This window comes from Cebidichthys violaceus, unplaced genomic scaffold (assembly GCF_023349555.1).
Source record: "Cebidichthys violaceus isolate CVI_PGR_0920_01 unplaced genomic scaffold, fCebVio1.0.p SCAF_8, whole genome shotgun sequence".
NCBI classification, from domain to species: domain Eukaryota; kingdom Metazoa; phylum Chordata; class Actinopteri; order Perciformes; family Stichaeidae; genus Cebidichthys; species Cebidichthys violaceus.
The window spans coordinates 12,455,797-12,471,754 of NW_027176964.1; the positions used below are offsets into that span (position 1 = coordinate 12,455,797).

At 40.3% G+C, this 15,958-nt stretch overlaps 1 protein-coding gene across 3 annotated transcripts in view; it reads left to right on the plus strand.

Moving 5' to 3' along the window:
• The window catches only part of LOC137892892 (guanine nucleotide exchange factor VAV3-like), a 43,532-nt gene that overhangs the window by 21,899 nt on the left and 5,675 nt on the right, over positions 1-15,958 (plus strand). For all 3 annotated transcript variants that reach the window (XM_068738307.1, XM_068738305.1, XM_068738306.1), the window contains exons 17-25: positions 356-447; positions 1,247-1,269; positions 1,804-1,846; positions 3,625-3,755; positions 6,229-6,294; positions 6,543-6,577; positions 6,725-6,841; positions 10,634-10,721; positions 11,204-11,333. In XM_068738307.1, coding sequence (XP_068594408.1) covers positions 356-447; positions 1,247-1,269; positions 1,804-1,846; positions 3,625-3,755; positions 6,229-6,294; positions 6,543-6,577; positions 6,725-6,841; positions 10,634-10,721; positions 11,204-11,333 — 725 coding nt within the window. The remainder of the gene's footprint in view (positions 1-355; positions 448-1,246; positions 1,270-1,803; positions 1,847-3,624; positions 3,756-6,228; positions 6,295-6,542; positions 6,578-6,724; positions 6,842-10,633; positions 10,722-11,203; positions 11,334-15,958) is intronic.

Genomic DNA, 15,958 nt, shown 5'->3' on the forward strand with positions numbered 1-15,958 from the left:
TTGCGCCGGTCTTAAGAAAATTCACTTTCAAATCTTTTACACATTGGAGGCACACCATGGTATTTTACATTTAGTCTTAAGTCGCTTTTCCTCAGGCAATATTTTAATTTAGTCTCTCACATAACTGGAAATGGCGTTTTAGCACTGGGTTTTAATTGAAATAACCAGGGACTACAGACTGTTAGCTGTCTCAGTTTTCAGCAGACAGTATCAGTTTTATGGTTTTGAAAAGCTGAAGGACATTTCCTGTGCCATTTTTTTTCCTATCTTGACTGCAACAGATTCAAAATGTCAAGGTATTTCTCTTAAGGACGCTGTTATACATAAAATATATCCTGTGTTTTATTTTGTCCAGGGGCATCTTTAACCAGGGTTACCGCTGTCTGAAATGTGGGCTGGGGGCTCATAAGGAGTGTCTGGGTCGACTAGAAATCTGTGGGAGATCAGGTGAGATGGAAACCCCCAAAAGCGATTGTGTGTACACTTTGTTGCACTAAGTTATCGTGAAAACGTATGCCATCATTTCCATGATATTTGCTGTGTATATTTATGTCCCTCAGAGAACACATCCTAACTTTTTTGGTGGCCTTTCCTATAGCGCCACCATCAGGCCTCAATTTCTACTTGTCTGCCAAAATATCAAAATCTAAAAGGCAGATTGCCATGAAATTTACTGAGCACATTTATGCTTCCTAAAGGAGGACCTCTTTACATTTTGGGCACATTGAGCTTTCCTCGAGCACCACACGCCAGATTGTACTTAAGCTATGTAACAGCTAGCGTACTGTTGAATTTAGTGTATTGATTTAAAAAAACGTATCTCTCTGGATGATGTAACCTTTGACCTTCCCTTACTTTGCCACCCACACGCTCAAATGTCCCCTTAAAGAAAATAAAAATTACGTTATCAGAAAAACTGCAAATTACACATGATGTTTTGCACTTGAAGCTGAATTATGCCATAAAGATATTTAGCAATTGTTGCATTATCCTCATGTGTCAAGCTTTAGCTCTTTGTCTCAAGTGTGGGACATTCGTCCAGGTCTGTTACCCTCCCTGAATACACAGACAGCTAAAGGCAGCTCAGGCCATTGACAAGTCTTCTCAGCAGAAGCACTGTGGTCTTTATGCATTCTGAGGCGTGATGAGGGCCAGCAGAGGTTGACGGTTGAGGTTGTATGTCAGGAAGCCACCACACACTCATTTTGTATTCTTCTCACTGTGTCTGTCTCTCACCTGACTGCAGATTCTGCCAAGCCGAAACCCAAGGTAAGTCCTGGACTGCTTCTCCTCTTTGACTTAGACACAAACATAATAAGTGAAGCATAACACAGCAGATAAGATAATATGACACACATGAGGAGTTCTGATTGGCCAGACTCCTGTCAATGCATAGCAGCTGGCCAATGAGATCCCCTGCTGCTTCTTTAAATGTAAGCAATAGTGGAACGTTCCTGTTTCTTCAATTTGCGACAGTTAATCTAAAAAGAGGAACCCTATGATACCCAGGTTGGTTGTAGACAAAATGAGGATAATAATTAGAAAGAAAAAAAATTAAGAAAAGGGTTAGGGTTAGGGTTCCCCCCTAAAGACAAAATGCTAAGAAACAGAAATCCTAAATTGTACTCTTGATATCTGTCTTTCACTGTCAAAAAGGTTAGACCACACATCTAAAGAGTATAACACTCACAGATGGTTGTATGAAGAGTATCCTTCAGGTCAGACTGAACCTGCACAAGGAGTAAGAATGGCCTCTCAATAACCTCTTTCTGCCTCCCTTGTTTTCTTTATTTTTCTCCGTAGTTTGCTCTCCATCCACAGGAAAACACAACACCACCAGACCCAGGTCAGTATAGCTCGATCACTTCACTACTTTTGTGGACCTGCTAAGGGCTTTACGTGGTACCTCTTAAGCTGCTTTCATCTTGGCCCTGCAACAAATCAGAAACACAGACAGGATGAAAAGGAGACGGTTATTTGAAGGCCAGAGTGAGACCTGGAGGAGATAGATGGTGGTTTAAAGCTAACCCTCAGATGTTATCATACCCCTCCTCACATTTGTGATCATATAGTACTCAACTTCCCAGCCCAACCTCAAAAAAAGAAATGCAGTGACATGAATCCCTCCTGCTCACACACAGGGTTCAAAGGAGGAAATGAGCAACAACAGCTTCCTTTTGACAAATATATTTTGAGTAAGAATAACAAATGAATAATAGGATGCAGAAGGAATTCTTATCCAATGCAAAAAAAAAAAGCCCTTTTCTCACCGCATGCCGTGATGCCTAAACCCAAGACGGCATTGAAATGAATTGGAGTGGGTGGAATCATTATGAGGACTACGGCAGGAGAGATGCTGGCAGAAAAGCACTTCCAGCAGTCTATATGCCTCGGCCTCAACCGCTGAGCTGTGCCTTTGTGTTAAATCAATTTCCATAAGGGGCTTTATGAGAAAGACAGCCACAGCCATGCTTATTGTTCTTATTAAAAACATGAATGTTAGATATTCAATTCATCCGAGGTCACCGTCAGCCAATAGTTTCCTCGGGCTGGTTTGCAGGGGAGCCATGGCTGGCAGGGAGATGTGCCTGAGGGGGCTAGATGTGTGAGTCTGTGGAGAGTAAGTGGCTGTGTCTTTTAAGTTGGCAGGGGTGTTTAGTCTTAGCCTCAGCCGGATGCTTGTGGCTGTGTTTGTCTGCTATGCCGAGGAAAGATTGGAGCTGCAACGTACAGGAATCAAAGAGATTAATTTCCTGCAAGAATAAATTGCTGCTTTTTTTTTTTTTAGGATGGTGCCATTTTTGTGGTTTAGACATGTATGTACATGTTGGGGATCAAGTGTGCTGAAGTATTTAGGACAATGACAGTAAGGGAATTTGCTTTGTGCACATGATTGGTGCAATAAATAAAAAAACAGACAAAATTGTCTCACTCACCTTTACTGATATTTAGTCAGGCAGATAGTTTTGGGTTGGTTTTTTTTGCCCATGTTTTGACATATCTGCCTCTTCTGCTGTCAATCCAATACAATGCCGTTGTGATGGAGAATTTTGTTTATCGTGCTCAGAGCATTGACAAAATATATTTCAAGGAACTTAACAGCAGCCAAACATCTTGTTTTTGCCAACCCCACCTTGCTGCAGTGATATAGAAGTGTCAGTACACTGTGACACTGCTGTTGTCAGTAAGAAGGTCAGAAGTAAAATGAACTGCATACATATCGTTTTGCATGTCGGCTAGGTTACAGTTGGCTCTATTGAGAGTAAGAGGTACCTGTAGACTTGAAAGCAGTAGAATAACAATTTCAATTAAAGGAAGTATTATCATCAAGTTTAACTTCCCGTGTCTAGCAGAATACTTTGAATATCTGAGCTTTCCATTTTAGTCACTGTCTGAGCAACACAGCACTCTGTGATTCAAAGGCCTATTACTTATTCCTAGATCTCATCAGTGGTGCCCTTGTACTTATGTCATACATGGTTGCAGTATTTTGGATCTATTACCTAAATGTAATGATGAATCGGCCTACACTCTTTCACCTGCTGTATGTCCCTCTGTATAAGACTCTTTGATACATGTTTAAAAGTGTGAGTCTAGATGTGTTTGTATTCCCTGTCTCTTTAGGTCTACCCAGGATGGTTGTGATCAGAGACTACAGTGGCATCCCCTGTCCCCAGTGTGGGCCCCCACTAAGCATTCATGCGGGGGATGTCATTGAACTGATGTTTGCCGACCTGCACAGCTCCTGGTGGCAGGTGCGTGTCACTCAGCTCATCTTGGTTTTATCTCGACATCTGTGACTCCATGAAAAAATAACATGTCACGGCTCACCGGGTTGGCTTGGTGCACGCACCGTCTCTGCAGTGTCGTGGGCTTGAAGCCGCGTTGCGTGTCACCTCTTCTCTCTTACTGATGGATGTCCCACCATCTGCAAAAGCTTTAAAAAATATATTAATGGGGTGACATCAACAATTTATCTCCCTTTGGCCATTATTGTTAATAAATTACAAATTATATTGGGGTTGTTTCATCACATTCTGTGTCCTGTCAGGTGAGCCATGAATTTGATGTTATTATGAGGTCAGTGTTAATTAGAAATATCCGTTGAAGATCTGTATGAACTCTTCAGAACCACAGTTGCATTAACAATAGGGTATTTGTCTGTTCTTTCACTCCTCAGATTGAATCATAGCCTACAACAGATGATCTAACCAATTAGTGGCTTTAGTTGATTAATTGAGTGCCACACTGAGACAATAAAACAGCAGACACTGGAGCCTCTGGAGGAAGTTTTAATGGTTGGTGCACAACCTCATGTACAGGCACATTTAGCAACCATCTCATGAGGTCAGCCAAAGGTTGAGAGCGTTTGACCTTATCTATTTTTGAAAGGATGGTCGATTTATCTGGGGTCTTGCGGCAGCCTCCCTAGCTGTTTCTCACTCTGCTTTACGGTGGCATTAAAGCCTCATCCTCCAGTTGGTGCTGCTCCAATCAGACTGCAGTCTTTGCCAACGGCACGGTTGGGAGTTGGCGGTTAGCCTGATTTCCTATGCTCCGTGTTTCTCTCTGTTGTGACAGAGCACAAGGTGGAGGGTGAGGACATGAATGCGAGGAGACTTCTTGTAAGCCGATAGAACGGATAGCAGAATGTCATGCTGCAGACCTGATGGCACTGCATTGTTTGTTACCATGGTAACTCTGCTGGGAGGAGATAATTAAAGGAATTAATTGATAATGCACATTTGTGTCAATAACTGTGCATGATTATACTGCAACAAGGCTTTTTTTTTTTTAAACACTTTTTTGGGCTTTACAGGGCAGTGAGTGATTTGACCACAAATGTAATTTAATAGACATTTTATCAATCATGATAAAATGTTGTCTGTTAAATATATTTATGTTTTGGAGTCTGTGTTCTTCACATTCACATATCCGCAAAAAAATGTCAACAGCTGGTGGCAGTAATACGCTGAAAAATGTAGGGTGCAGTCATAAAAGAGAAGACGATTAAGAAGTGTACAATCTCAGATGCATGCATGCATGAAAAAAAAGCAATGCAAGTGCTCTCAACAAGTTTGTTTGGTCTTACGGTCACACACAATGCATTTGGGTGGGAAACACTGGATCTAAAGAAAACCCTGTTTGTTTATAATGAAACCTCCACAGGGTACCTTTAATCTTCAGCGTCCCCTGTGGCGCCAGAGGATGGAATTACAGAACATTGAGAATTCATATCCCCTGTTACCCAGGAGGCAATTATCCCCCATCCCACTGGCAGAACAATACAATCAATCACCGTAATTTCATTTGATCCTTTGGCTGCTGCCTATTTATGCCAACAGAGTAATAAGTTTAATCTTTATCATACGCTTATCGAAGGCATAACAAATAGAGAGGGGGTCTCAAAAAACCTTTGATGAAATGTTATTACACAGAATGAATCATAGAGATGGGTAAAGATTCGCTTTCCAATCTAGTTACTGCCGGGGCTTCCACGGTCCCAAAAAGCATTTCATACTCTAATAAAGAGGAGTGAGGAGGAAAGCATAAACAGGGCAGGAAGCTGAACGAGGAGCTCCACATGCCCTTAACACTTACTGTCTTCTCAGATTGACTCAATGGACTTCAAATTGACCTCAAACTCGTAACTGGTAACTCAAATTATCTTGAGCTTAATATATATTTATAATCTACAAGATGTACATGATAGATGATTAAGGTTATGAAATAAACTTAAGATATATGCATCTATGTAGGGTAAGTTTGTAAGTTTGTATAAATCATGTAATTTGTTTTACTAAAGTGTTTTTTTTTCAGTTGGGGAAAAAAAGTCGCTCTACACTATGTTTGTTTAAGGAATTAATGAATTTCTAAAGCTTTTGTTGTGCTTGAGGCAGGTTAGCTAAAATGCAATTGTTAGTCTTTAGTACAAGCCAGAGAGCTCACGCTGTTTGGATATTCAAAGACCAGAATAAGATCCATTATTTAGTGTTAAACGAGGCTCTTGTTTTGATGCAGTACAAATCTAACTGCCGGCATAGTTTGAACCATAATTAACTTGGGCTGCAAATTAGATGTACTGCTTGTTGTGTGCTAATTGCTGAGGATTTATTGAAGCGAGTACGGGAGGGGAAGAGAAAAGGAAGAGAGGAGAGAAAGAGAGAGAAAGAGGTGTATTTGCTCCCAGACAAATATAATGCGATTAACAGCCAGTTGCTGTTGCAGGGAAAAATTCTGGCGACAACCAAGATTGGCTTCTTTCCAAGTGACGCTGTGAGGCCATGCCCATGTGTAAGTGTGCATATTTTTCGTAATCAATAAGACACATTTAGTGTGATTACAATGCATTTGGTGGATAATGGCTTCTATTGATGTCTTGGCAATGAAATGTAGTGCTTTTCAATTGCACTTTTTCGCTGTAGAAGAGTGATTTTAGCCATTAGATGTGGCTTCAATATCATATTACCAAAAATGACCTCCACCCCTTGTGTATCGGCTCCATTAAAACACAAAATAACCACAATTCTTTTCCATGGCAGGTTCCAAAGCCCGTCGATTACTCTGCCCAGCTCTGGTAAGCGATGAAAACAAATGGCTGTAGATTGCTTACGATAACCACAAGTCATTTTCACTTTTTATTGATTGTATTGACTGTTCTCATCCTCATGTTCAGAATGATTGATTGCAGTGTAATGGCAGCAGTTGTTTATGGGTGGTTCAGGTTTGCAGGTCCTATGGAGAGATACCAGGCTGAGGTGGAGCTTCTGGACCGAGAAAACGGCACTTATCTGGTTCGACACAGGAGCAAAGAGTGCACTGAATACGCCATTAGTATAAAGTAAGTGACATGATGGCTTGTTTTCATTTATTTCCAATCTAAATCTACAATTCTCACCCACTACAGTTTACCAATGATGGTGGAATAAACAAAACACACATAGTCAGCAGCAGTCTTGTGGGCTAAAAACACCTTATTTTGAGAGGCGAGTGGCGAGAATCATTCAAGCAAACAAAATGCCCACATGCAAATAATAGCTCAGCACAACAATGGTGTGGTGTATAAAAACAAGCAGCTCATCAAATGTTAAAAGTGGATGGGCCGCAGGAGAAGGAGGTCATGCTGTGTTCCACTCATGCCAGTAAAAAAACAAGAAGTTATGGTGACTTTATTATCATAAAGTATGGAAAAACGTTTGTCTGGTCTGATGGATCACATTTGATGCTAAAATGTAGATGGTGGAGGAGAGAATGAAGTTTAAAGGGTTGTTTCATCCTAATTGCTAAACACATTCACTGTCTAGTCTTATCAATCAAAGAGTTGTAGCCAAGTTTGATACATCTGTCTTAAAGCTTTCAGCCTCTTAAAAAATATACTGTTGTTCGTTAAACTTGGGGCCCTTGAATTTTAAAGACTTTGCAGTAATCATGTTATGACATTCATTGTTCTGAAAGTTAGCTATAGATTGAGAAATGGCATTTTGATTATTTAAAGAAGGTGCAAAGTATTGCTATTCATGAAGTTACTCTGGTAACTTTAGCTGTGAGCTAAAATAGAATCCGTTAAGTGCATTTGACGACTGTCTTTGTCACCAAAATCTCATGGTCACATGAAGCCTGCAGCAGGATGTTGTCTTTGCCATAACTTTAGTGAATACATTTCTTGTTTGCGACAGACCTGAACTCAAGAGGTGGGCATATCAGCAGCTGCTTATTACATTTATGATTTTGTTTTTATTTCTGTTCTTGTTCAGTACCTTAAAAGCAAAACTTTCTCCATGGCTAGATATAGAGGTCATTTAGAATATGTTTTTCTAATTTGAGTATTCACCCTATCTGTGTCAGTGGCACAAGGTTTGTTTGAACCTACATCATACCTAAACATTGTTGAGGTTAATTTTAGCTTACCCTGATGGTCGGCTCAGTCGATGCATCTCAGCTGAATGCAGCGTGGGGAAGAGGTGGAATTGGGTGAACTATTTTTACGTCTCCTCTGCCCAGATATATGTTCAAGGAGAGCCTGATAGCTTTGCATCATACTATTTGCTGCACTTTGGCTATCAGTCTTAGAAATGTATTTCAAATGGAGGCTAGCAATGCATTGAAATTTACGATAAAACATCCATCCCTTTAGGCCTCAATCAATGGCTGCTTTATCTGCAAGTTGAGTGCCTCCGTAGCTGTCTTTTGAAATACAACACTGGCCATTTAACCAGCGAAAGTCTTTCAGGCTGCATCAAAGCTTGTTCAGTCTTTAAAAAAGGACTATCTAGTGCCCCCGACCTGACATGACAGCTCCAAGAGATTATAACGATTTGAGGGTGCACTCTGAAATAGTGTTTGGATGTTAAGACTATTTAGCCAGTGACACACCATTCCAGCCCATTTGTTTTGGTGGACTCATACCGTCCCTCATTCAAAACTTTGATGTACAGGGCCGGTGTCTGAACACTCCAATCCTAATTGCCTGTCTCACTGCTTAAGATCATTATCAGAATGGCCGTTTGAGATAATGGAGCTTTATATGAGAGCTGCTACTAATCAACTGGAACTGTCTGGTGTCACTAGACACTACAGTTTGTGTGTGTGTGTGTGTGTGTGTGTGTGTGTGTGTGTGTGTGTGTTGAATGATGTTTGTGTGTTTGTGTGTGCAGCCTTGGGAGTCTATAGGAGGAAGGAAATACTCACCAAACAGGGCTCATCTGTCTCCATGTGTTATGCACCATATAACTCAACACACATCAATAATGTATTACCCACCATATATTCATAATGTATCTGTGAATTTGCAACATGATCATATGCTTCTCATGCGTTATACACTGCATTGGAAGATTTACAATGCGGATCTATTTTCAGTGTAACTTGCACATCACCATGTGGGAGACATGCAATATACAGCATTGTGCTTTCAATTGGCTTGACAGCACCCCCCCGCATTGAAGCCTGCAGTATGCATGTACTGAACAGTGTGTGTATTTTCAAGATTGGTCTGCAATATTTTTCAACAAAGCAGCTTGCCTGTGCTACTATTCTCACATGACACATTCATTCACATTCACATTTCATTATTAAATTAAGCCTATAGCATACAATCTCACGTACCTTTGACAGTTATTTGTGATAATTCTTTCTATGTTGGATTAATTGAGCACACTAAACGCGTCTTTCAGGGAAAGGGTGCTTGGTAAAAAGAATTGGACATAAGATAATTAACACAGAAAGAAAATAGAGAAAATAAAGTAAATAAGAAAATGAGAACATTTCCCTTTTTCACAGCAGACATGTTGACTAACAGCAGAAAAACCACAGGTGGAATTAATAAGGGCTGCATTGCATTTAGCTGTCCTACTTTCAGAGCCCTGCCACTGTGTATCCTGGCTCACCAATGGGGCTTAGTAATGGAACAAAGATATCGTTAATTATGTGAAATACTCCTTTGCGTTTCCTACTATTTATCAAAATGTTTGCTGTGAAAAATACCTATTATTAATGGGTGTGACATTAAATTAAAGCATTCAGCTTCATTGTGGTCTTTTGGAGCACCATTTGTATCTTTTTAAGTCAGTACAAAATGGTAATTCTTCAGTAGATTGGCAGATAGTACATACTATAGATTTAGTACATGATATGGAAGTGGATCTGTCTTATAGAGGTGTAGCAATGCTGCATTCCATTTACCTCGGAAGTCAGAGATTGGAGCTGGGAATGACATCCAACCAAGGTGATGGCATTCCAGTACAACAAGTTACAAGTCAACATTACTTCTAGCCAGGTTAGCCATATTTACAAATACCAGTTGATAAGAACACTTTGTGGTATTTTGAGGTCGGGTTGGTGAGGTTCTCCCGACTCCCCTGAGTCGGAAATCTGACTTCAGGGGGGCGTTCCAGTTGAAATTTCCAACTGGGAACTTCCTACTTCCCAGTTCAAATGGAACGCACAAATCAGTAGTTATCCTGAAGCTGATCAGCCAGTCACTACTAGGTGGAACAGTTTGCCCACGCTACTCAAATGTTTGGCAAAGAAACCATTATTGGATTCAAATCATGAATTTAGTTATTTTATAAAAGAAATTGCTGCTGTTGGTTTTGGGGGACTTTTTTGCTTTTCTTTTGTGGGACATTTAAAAAAATAATACTTTTTCATTTTTTATTAGTTTTGCTTTAAACTGCATTATTTAAAAGCTGAGTGTTTGCAACAATACTTCTTCAATATGATTTTTTTCTTACATTATTTGCTTTTCTTGTTAATTGCTTCATACTTTTAGCCTCTAATGCCTCTTAAAACATTTACAATCCAACAAAGAAGAGAAACCTCTATTGGGTATAACTGTTTACCTGCTATGAAAGGTCCCAATCAGACACTGGTATACAGTATTAATTCGTCTTACAGGGTAAGACTCAGTAATCCTTTGATGCCTCTATTATTATAGACTTAAATGTATTGGACCTGATTTCCACAACAGGGAAAACTTGAGGTGTTCTTGTCAAACAAAGTTGCTTGGCGCAGCTCAGCATGGTAACCAGCCGTCAGCTGAGACAGACCTTCGTGACGGTTCACCATAGAGACTGGATTGATGTGGAAGCATGTATAGTTGATTAGCAGCCCATGTCTTATTCATCCTCCACAGGTTCAACGATAAAGTCAAGCACATTAAGATTCTGACCAAGGATGGCTGCTTTTACATCGCTGAGAGTCGGCTGTTCAAGACTGTGCTGGTAAAGGTTTTAACTTTGTATGGATTTGAACTACTGTCGCATTAATGAGTATAATCATTTTGACATTACATTGCTTTTGCAGCACTCTGGAGATAATGCATGCATTTATATTGTACAATGGTTAGATATGTCTACTAATGGTTTATTTCTCCATTTGTGTACACACTCACAGAGCTATGAGCGCATGTTTTAAGCAACTGCCTGTATCTCAGTAGCTAATATTAGCTGGTTTTCAGTATTGCACTTGAGATGTGCAGATATAAAGTATGTAAAGATATGTAAATTGAAGTTAGTTGCCCTTCTTAGAAACACTTCCTCAGCAGCTGATGTATTATCAAAATCAAACAAGCAGCCAAACCAAGCCAACCTGCCCACACATCTTTGCTTTCATTTCTATCCATTTGTACACAAAGTCAAGTAGATTCACACTGGATTATCATTGTTAAGGGTATGTTTTCTTTGATTGTGCTTGTTTTACACAGGACTTGGTGGAATACTACAAGCAGCATTCATTGAAGGAGGGTTTCAGCAGTCTTGACACCACTCTGCAGGTCCCCTATAGGGAACTGCCCAATGGAAGCATGCCCAAGGCCATTACCAGGGCTGGCAATGGTGAGTCTGCTTCACAAAGATCCACATTTCCTTCCCTGAGACTGTGTATGATGGAGGGAAATGCTACCAGATCAGATCTTGAACCGGTTACAGTTGAAAGTAATTCCAAGCTTTTGTTGTGACCTGTTTGGGATACAGGTTTGCTACAACTGCAGTTCAGATAAAGTAAAGTGAGTTGTTTTTCCCTGGGAAGTAGTCTTGCTTGTAAAGCTTCTGTATGACCAAAACACACAATGAAAACTGACATTCTCTAGGTCATCAAATAGAAACAAAAAACAAACTAAGGGCAGAAACATTTTGCTGAAATAAAAAAAAAAGTATCTCACCTGCTATATTTTGTTACTATAGAGCAGCTGATATACTGTATTGCCTTCTAAGAATTGTAGAAAAATGTCCCGCCTTACATTACAAAATCATGATGGCAGAGCTTTTGCTTGGTTATTATTTTATTTTTATTTATTTGTTTATTTATTTTGCAGGGACAATGCACACCAATCAACAGGCAAACTGTAAGCGAGCTAGAGTTAGCCAGAGAGGCTAGTTTTCATCTGCTGTCCCCGGCCAGATGTTTGAAGGCTGCCTAAAATTAGAACATTTCAAATAAAAATGGAATTTAAATTCATAGATAAACAGACAGTAACATATAGACAAAAACGATACACATATAAGAAAAAGAAAAGTGTACATAAGACACCAGAGAGGAGCAGACATAACAGGCTGCATAACAGGCTGCAGCATGCGTCAGGCAGAACAAACCCGCCTACAGTACAAGCACATATATAACACTGAGGCACATAACACACACATCAAAAATGGAAAATAGCAACACTGAACCAGACAAATGCACATATAGGCGAAACAAGCAGGCAGGACAGACAGTACATCAATGCTTGCACACCTGATTGGCAACAAGCCATTCCTTAAGGCTATGTTTGAATGTTTTGTGCGTGTGTGTGTGTGTGTGTGTGTGTGTGTGTGTGTGTGTGTGTGTGTGTGTGTGTGTGTGTGTGTGTGTGTGTGTGTGTGTGTGTGGTGGCAGAGCATTCCACGAGTGAGCTTCCTTCACAGAGAATGTAGATTTGCTAAACGAGCTGTGTGAAATGACACAATCACCTCTTGAAGCAGATCTAGTGAGTCTGCTGCTTTGAGTGCTTTGTTTAATAAAATCACTAAGCGGAGGCGGGGCCATACCATGTAAAATTTTAAAAACCAGACACACATCAGTGAATTTAATGAGGTTCTCCCAACTCAAGATATGGTGTTTGATGAGGATATTGCAGTGATGGTGACTTTTGTTTTTTTTCATCAAGTGTTTTTAGAGCTTGTTTATGGAGAATATGAATAGATTTTAATGTTGTGCTTCTGGCTTAAGCAGTAGGTCAGATGGGGGACAATCATCGCATTAAAATACAGTTCCGCAGCCTTCACGGTTAGACTGTTTCTTATATATCTAAAATTCATGAGATTACATTTTAAGACCTTTGCCACATGTTTTACCTGCTTTTTTAAAGAGAGATTAGAATCAATACAAATTCCTAAATATTTAAAATCTGACACTACCTGTAGCCTCTTACCAGCAACATAAGCATCTGGCTCCGGTGACACTTTGCAAGCCCTCTTTGTGAAGAACATACAAACAGTCTTTTCAACATTCAGGTGAAGGCAGGAATCTGCAAGCCATTTAGTTACAAATGAAGTTAAAACTGCATCTTAATACTTGAGGCAGTCCTATCTTTGACCATCGAGACATGCTAGAACTACTTAGCACGGTATAATGAGCTAACAGGACTCCCTGCGGAACAGTGCTTTGGGAGATGGACCTCTTCAGTTTTGCTTGATTAGTCTTCTCTTGACATCACCCTTGGTCAGACTGAAAATGTTTGCCATTGCTTTCTCAAACTAGTAAATAGTGCTTACTGTAATTTAGTTCGGTGATGTAAGATGTCAAACATAAAAAAATATATTTATATTGTCAAAATATTTTTGATAAATTGGCTTTGTAATAAATCCATGACAAGGACTTTGATCAGTTTTGTGTGCTATATTCCAGTTTTCATTTATTCCAAGATAGTCATCGATTGTGATCTATCATGTTTCTATTTATTCATGCCAAATGATAAATCACAAAGTGTTGAAATTTACACCGTCAAATGATTCATTACTCTCAATGTACTTTCAACCTTTTTGCCCTGTTGTCATGGAATTGTAGATGTTAACATTTCTTTTTTTAATGACAAAATAGAATACAATAATCATTAAATAAAATAGAATATATAGACACAAAAATGAATCGTGTCATTTCAGTGACAGTAGACTTTTGCTAAATCTGAACTTGAATCAAGCAAGATAAAACAATCGCACAGGATAGACTTTTTTATGAAACCAGTACTTTAACCAGTACTGACCCTCTATGTCATTATTTTAGGTTATCTGATAGATGCTACATATTATATGGCAGATCCCATCCATCTGGGTCAAACTAACATTAGATGTATGGAAACAGTGTTTGACTCAAATATGAGACTCGTTCACATGGTCAAAATGAAAGATGCACTCAGTGGTGTACTGCTAAAGTACCGTCACCGTGTTTAAGAGGTAATTATTGGCTGTAAGTGGAAAAGCAGCATCTATGATTTCAGCCTGGCGGCCTAAATGCATAAATGCACACGTGTGCTTAAGTTCAACAAGTCCAGTTCCTGCGTCATTACTGGCCCTCGGAGACAGAAGCAGATGCTCATTCACTCCGAGGAGGCATGTGAAGGAGGAAGGTGTTGTGGAAGAAGCAGAATAGAGGAAGAGGCAGGTTAGGAATTGAGAGTCTGAGAGAGAGAGACGGAGAACAGAGGTGGAAATGGCAAAAAGGGTGTAGAAAGTGAGAAAGACAATGATGTAAGAATGAGAAAGAGTGAGATAAATGGGAGGTAGGGAGAGAGTAAAGAAAAGGAAAGAGGTAGAAATGGAGGTTACAAGTGAAAAGAAAAAGGCCCCATTTATCAAAGGGTCCTCTGTAACTTTTTGTAGTGGAGTTAATGGGTTATTTTCAACTGACCACTCTCTTGTCTGTTCAGTAAATACAGAGCAACTTATGCTATTTTTGCTTAGTGTAAAGACTGGAAACAGGAGGAAACGGTTAGCTGAGTGCTTTACCTCTAAAGCTCACAAATGAATACATTTAAACCAAAGTTTAAAAACGACAATTTATGGGCTGTTATGACAAGTATTTATTGGCTAAGTCTGTAGAGCAAGCAAGTTTTTTTGCTAAGCTAAGGAATCACCGCCTGGCTCTCGCATCATATTTAAGGTACAGACACAAGACTGGTATCAATCAGTCCTGGCAAGAAAGCAAAGAAGTATATTTTGGGAAATATTGAATTTTTTTTTTTTTTAAATGCGACCAAACTGTACAGACCACATTATGAGAGATCCAATACAAGCTGGACCACCTGTAGATGAGATGTAGCGGATCCCTTTCGAATTGCAATGTATTCCACATTAATGTGTTTTTCCTTAACCAGATGAGATATCGAAATACAGATGGCATAACCAAGTGTGAATGGGGGTAAATAAGGGACAGAGGGTACAAATGTGAGGGGTGAGAGAAACAGAAGGAGAGCAAAAGACAAAGGAGGGAGTGAGAGAGAAAGTGAGTGAAAGGAATAGAAAGGAGCCTCGGCAGCTCACCAGGCTTGGCAGAGAGGTCCCTGTTAGGGCCCAATGCCCCAGGCAAAGCACCAGGAGCCTGCTACTCCAAACGTCACACTCCGCATGCTACTCGGCTCCGAGATGGCTTCACAATTTTCCTGACAGGACACGACATTTCACTTGGGCTGGCAGCGGAGAAAACTGTGTGACAGCCGCCCGCTGCTGACACACACCTGGGGGATACCCCTGGTCCAACTGAGGGACTGCGCCTGTTTCCGCAAAACTGTGAAAAGTTTGCAAATATGATCTGATGTAAAAGAGCAGAAAGCAGCTGGAGGTAAACTGTCTTAACTTAAAGAGAGGCGTACGTGTAAACAACCACAGCCCGCCGCCGCAGCAGAGGCAAGCAGACGAACGCTGGAACAAAGTCAAAGTTAGCCTTTTGTGTCTGTTCGGATGTAAAATTCTGCTACATCCTTGTCCCTCTGCCTCCTTTGGCAGCGTCGGTCTCCCAGCGCATCAGGCTTCAAAGCAGCTCTGCGAGAGGTGTGTTTGTGCATCGCTGCCATTCACAGCGCTTCCTTCTGTGAGAAAGCCTTGACAGATCCTCAATGCATTCTGGGATAGATTATTATTGCCTTAAGTCGTCCACCCCCATAGACAGACTTAGTGTGGGCACCACGTTCTCTGTCTGGTAAACAGCCTCCGTGAAAAGACAGATGTCATGCCAAAACAAAAAACACACACACACACACACACACACACACACACACACACACACACACACACACACACACACACACACACACACACACAAAATGGTTTGAATCCCAAAACAGACACCTCATAGCAAAGAAAACAGAATGCAAGGCTGAGCAAACGATCAAAAGATGCAGAACTATTGAAAAACCCTCAAAACTTCGGAGTCATTTGTTTGGAGAACCCAAAGCCAGCATCTTTAATTTACTCTGGCTGATTGCTTG